The 5,510-nt window shown below is 28.5% G+C and overlaps 1 protein-coding gene across 1 annotated transcript; it reads right to left on the bottom strand.

Annotated features, from left to right (window-relative positions):
* Positions 1–2,571: 2,571 nt before the first annotated feature.
* LOC107007018 lies at positions 2,572–3,484 on the bottom strand. The gene has a single exon (XM_015205495.2). It carries the CDS (start codon positions 3,462–3,464, stop codon positions 2,598–2,600), a length of 867 nt encoding a protein of 288 aa, XP_015060981.2. The 5' UTR covers positions 3,465–3,484; the 3' UTR covers positions 2,572–2,597.
* Between the last annotated feature and the right edge of the window lie 2,026 nt (positions 3,485–5,510).

Here is a 5,510-nt window from a genome sequence, read left to right as displayed (position 1 = left end):
ATCAACAGTAGTAACCCCTTCTTCAAATCATACAAAAATAACATTGATCATGAAGTAAGTCGCGAGTATGTTTGGTATGAATCATGACCTATCATATTCAGGAAGTATGTAATTTTCCTTTGGCAAAGGATATTCCAGCCACCATATACAAAAATAATATATAGATAAATTGAATGGAGGATACAATCAATGGAGATCAGACAAAACATGTTTCACCAAAAAAAAAATTACACATGATCTTCAACAAATTGTGAGATAGACATTCAAAGGCTCGTTCAAGTGATAATCTTGTAAACTTATTCACTAAGGATTACCTACATCAATATTTGAGAAGTTGTGATATAATATTGGAATGCATCGTCTCAAAGATATCAAGTAAAGTTTTTATCATGGGGAGAAAAATACGCGTTGTACGCTTTTCCTTAACCATGATTTTGTCCCAAATGGATTTTTCTGGTAAGGTTTTTGACGAGGCAACATTCAATATATGTGTACTCGTTTTCCTTTACTAGGATTTTTTTCCACATGGTTTTCTCCTAATAAGGTTTTTACAAGGCATATTATCTATGAACATCAAAGAAGGGGTGTTATAAAATATGATAGTATGAATGTTCACTACACCAAGAAGTTACTCACCCATTATCTCCACTACTTTCCTCATCATGAAGATGACCATAACCTCCACTTTTATAACTATTATTCTTGTAACATTTCACTTTCATAACCTCTTCATTATATTCATGTTAATGTCATGTTTATGACTAACCTTTTGTATACTTCTAGTTATACTATAAATAGAGGCATAAGGGTTCATATTGTATACACTTGAAGATTTGGTGAACACTTGAAAGAAAGAAAGTTATCTCATATTGTTCCTCTTGTTTTATATTTTTAATGTCTTCATCTTTATATTGTTCTTAAGTTTTACAACAGAAAACACTATTTTTTTACTATTCATAATCATTACTCCTCCAATTTCAATTTATTTGTCTTGCTTTTAACTTTTGTTCATTTAAAAAATAATGTTTCTTTCCTTTTTTGGCATCTGTTTCATTCTAACTTCATACATGACAGGTTTAAGATCACAAGATGGAAGGACATATTAATGCATGTTACTTATCTTAATTTAAAACCACAAAATTTAAAAATCTTATTTACTTTATTAAATTTCAGGCATTATCAAAACCAAATATATAAATTTAAACGGAGGGAATAGTACCTAAAAGTAATACTATCTCTGATTTGTCCCTATTTAGTTGTCCACTTTAGAAATGACACACAAATGAGGGTATAATAGGAAATTTTTTTTGTCCTTTCATGATTTGTCAAAATGGACAAGTAAATAGGGACAACTAAAAGATAAAATATGGACAAGTAAATAGAGACAGAAGGAGTATAAAATAAACAATTAAAAAAATGGCAACTGTAATATGAACCTCCAATTTTTTTTTGTTTCTTCAAGAGGGAAAATCTAAGTCCTAAAATGAATCAAATCAAAGGTTATTGTCTTTATTTGTTGATTTCTCTTTAGAAGAAGTAACAACAATTTTTTTTCCTTTAGGCAATTATATCGAATATTTTAAGGGCATTAGAAGCATAATATATCTTCTTTTTTTCAAAATTGAATTGGTTATTACCACTTATCATAAGAAATCTAAATCATTAATTGTGTGTTTCCTCTTTGACTACACTAGTCACTTTAGGTTAATATATTATTTGGGTGAAACTTAATGAAGTTAGAATTCTGTGATTTCTTAAATAAATTAAGATTTCAATGGGCTAGTTCAATGTAAATAACTATTGACAAAAGATACATCTCTATTTGTTTTACCCCTTGCTTGAATAATTAACAAATTAAATGGATATTGATTTTGCTTCAAAAGTAAGATGGTCCAATGATGAAAATTGAATTTTTTTTTCTCCAAACCATTATTTATGGTGTGTAAATGGCACATATTACACATTTATTAATTTAAATGTTAAAAAAAAATTTGAAATCTATAACTACAAATAAAGATAAAAGGAAAAGATATTAAATACTTTTTGCATTTTTGGAATAGCAGTAGGGCGTTGAACTTGGACTTGAAAAATTAAATTTTCTTTTGAATATGTCCAAATCAAGAAGAAATATATAACACAAATGGTCTTACATACGTCCAAACACATTAAAGTGGTGTAATTTAATTATTATTTCAGTTACTTTTGATTTTTCAGTATTGTAGTCTTTTTCTTTTTCTATTATCTAACACAAAAATATTTCACTAATTTTTAATCAAGTTAGCTTGTTGAATGCATTTACACAACAATTATTACAAATTATTGAATAAAACTATATGTTTTTTGAACATATTCTAGAGGCTCAGAGAACATAAAAATTGGAATCGATAGGTAGAGGATAAGAAAATATATTAGATACACACATTAAACGATACTTATAATTCACTATTATATCAAAAACATTTATTGCATTACATATTAAGGGTCCTCAAGAGGACTACATGAAGTACAAACTAAAATATGATTACTTCTACTCCATTCTTAGAAAGATAGACATACATAAAAGGAGTAAATGATTTTTGCAAATTCTAAGACATTATTTATGGGAAGGAAGACTTGCCATTTCTTTTGACATATTTCCTCATCCACACATGCTTCCCATTAATACTAAATTTAACTTTTGGTTCATCTTTAAGAATAAACTCTACAATTCCAGGTTTATCAAACACGACTCGAGCATAAAGAGCTTGTTCATTGGATTTCACATCTTGCATGATAATGGACTCAATGTTGTCTCCAAAATATGATGTAAAGAATTCCCTTATTTCCCATTCTGCAACAGGATATCCCTTGGAGAAAGTAAGAAACATGCTTCTTTCTTCATATGGTACGTTACTTCCCTTCATCCTCCTAGTAGACATGTCACCTCCAAGTCTTAGACGAGACATTCTATCACTTAAAGATAACTCACTAGGAGATGGCACCATTGGTAGTTTGCTTTCAATCAAGGGTTGTTTAGAACTTCTACTCATCATGGCCTTTTCCATGATATCTTGAAATGCCTTGTGACAAACCTCATTTAGAATCTTTCTCATCTCACTATTTGCATTGTCTCGATTTTCATGAAAAAATTGGAGAGTTAAGTCTTTTCTAGTGAGGTGTTGAGTTAGCGGAATCTCACTTGAATAAGTTGAGACCAGGCCAAACTGATTGTCCTCAATGCATTTGAGACAAGCTGCACCCTCATCAGCAAGTTCATTAATGAAAAAATTAGGTTGGGATACGATCTTACCAATAAAATTTTTGAAATGACATGTTCGCTCCAACCAAATCCATAGTGCCAATGTATGCATTGATTCAAAAGGATCACGCTCAAGGTTAATAACAAGTAAAGAATAAAGTTTTCTATCAATCTTATGAAAATGCTTGAATTCATCCATAGTGATTTGGAAAGTTGAAGAATCCATACCAATTCACATTGATAGTGATCAAACCTGAAAAGCAACAAATTAAATTATAATGAATCAAGAAGGTAAAAAATAGCCCTAATTTTGTCAAACAAATAAGCAAACAAAATGTAACAAAATATATAAATCAACAATCGGAAAATACACATTTTCATCTATGTAGAGATTTAAACAAACACAAAAAGAAGAAAAGCTTAGGCTACAAAAATGAAAAATTTTAATAAGGTGAGGAAGAACAAACCAAAAGATAACTTCAAGGGAAGGTTGTTTTGAAGAACTCAATATGACAAATAACTTGACAAGCTAACACATTTATAGGTGAAAATTTTTCATTAGTCAATGTTCTAATAAAGTTGTTCTTATCAGTATTCTACTAAAACAAAGTAGAGTAAATTATAAATTTTGAAAAAAACTAGAGCAGTAATTACAATTTTGGAAGTATTTATAGAAAAAAATAGGACAGTAATAACAAATTTTAATATTTACACAAAAGTCTTGTTTACCAGATTGCAATTAATTCTTCTGAATATCATTCAAGAAATCATGTTGAATTGTTGATAGAACTTCATACACATTCTATACAAGAAATGATGAGAGAACAAAGATCAAGATCACCTAGAATAACTTACATAAGCACAAAATATAAAAAGATGTAGCGATTAATGTTCTACTTATCAAAAGAAAATTTCTTGTTAGATATGGAGATATCAGTCTAAAATATCAATGTAGAATAACTTGGTAATAACTGATGCTTTATGTATGTCTAATTACTTGTACACTTTTGAATTGACATACACATTAAGATAACAATGATTGACATAGTAGTTTACCATTTTTACCCTATTAATTATGAAATCAATAAATAAAAAATCTAAGATTTTCAAGAAATATTACATTTTTCAAAATAATTAATTGAGGGTATAATAAGTTGTGACTTTTTTCAAAGGATTGTGATTTTTCGATAAGTTGTGATTTTTTCAAAGAGTTGTGACTTTTTCAATAAGTTGTGTCTTTTCCAAAGTGTTGTGACTTCTCGGAAAGGTCATGATTTTTCAGATAAGATACAAAAAAATATTTGCTCATACTACTTTGTTGACTATAAATAGTGGGACTTCCTCTCATTTTTCACCCACATCTTTTTAGTCTTCTACTCTTCTTCTTCTTCTTGCATTTTAAAATTTTTTTGGTGTAATTTATTGTCGTTGAGTGTGTTCGAAAGTTAGCAGAATATGAGGTATCACTATTAAGTCGTTCTATCCTAACAAGGTATATTCATGACCTTGAGTAATGAGAAAAAATAATATATTTTTATAAATATAATAATTCTTTTTGTTTATTATACACATTAGTATGTAATGATCCAATATATAAAGTTAACATGATATCGTTTAAATTCATTTCTTTTTGTTAAAAATTTCTCTTGTTATGTAGGTATATGCTTCTAAATATCTTTTTCCAAAATTTAGAGAATTGTCACGATTTGTTTTTGATGTTCAAGATAAAAGAACGAATTTATTTATCAAAGCTACTTATGTGATTTAGACTCTGAGAAAATTTGCTTTAAAATAGTTATTATTATATTAACATTGCCCATTTATTTTACTTATTTACTATTTCTTAATATTTCAATACTTTAGAAGAAGAGAAGTTCATATGACTTTTAATAAAGTTAGTTAAAGTTTGTATTAGTTCAATTTTTATTATTTATTTAATAGCTAAATATTTGTATTAATTTCAAATATATTTTATTAGTTAATCTACTTGCATACAATCCCCTATCAATTGTAATCATATACATTACACCACTGATAAACTTTGTTTCTCATCCTATTATTGGTTCACCTACTCAAATACAGTCCCTGACAATTTTAAACACATACTTTACATATATGTGTTATTTCAAACTGTAACACCCCGTATTCAAAACAGGACAAAAATCATCTTTATAGAAAAATCTGCAGGTGCAATCAGCATCGACGGACCGTAGCCTGATCCACGGTCCATCCTGAACATCCGTCGATCGGGTCAAAAGCTTCCAAAAATCTC

This window comes from Solanum pennellii, chromosome 12 (assembly GCF_001406875.1).
Source record: "Solanum pennellii chromosome 12, SPENNV200".
In the NCBI taxonomy this organism is placed as follows: domain Eukaryota; kingdom Viridiplantae; phylum Streptophyta; class Magnoliopsida; order Solanales; family Solanaceae; genus Solanum; species Solanum pennellii.
Note: the sequence above shows the minus strand (reverse complement) of the source record. Positions and strands in the feature narration are given on the sequence as shown.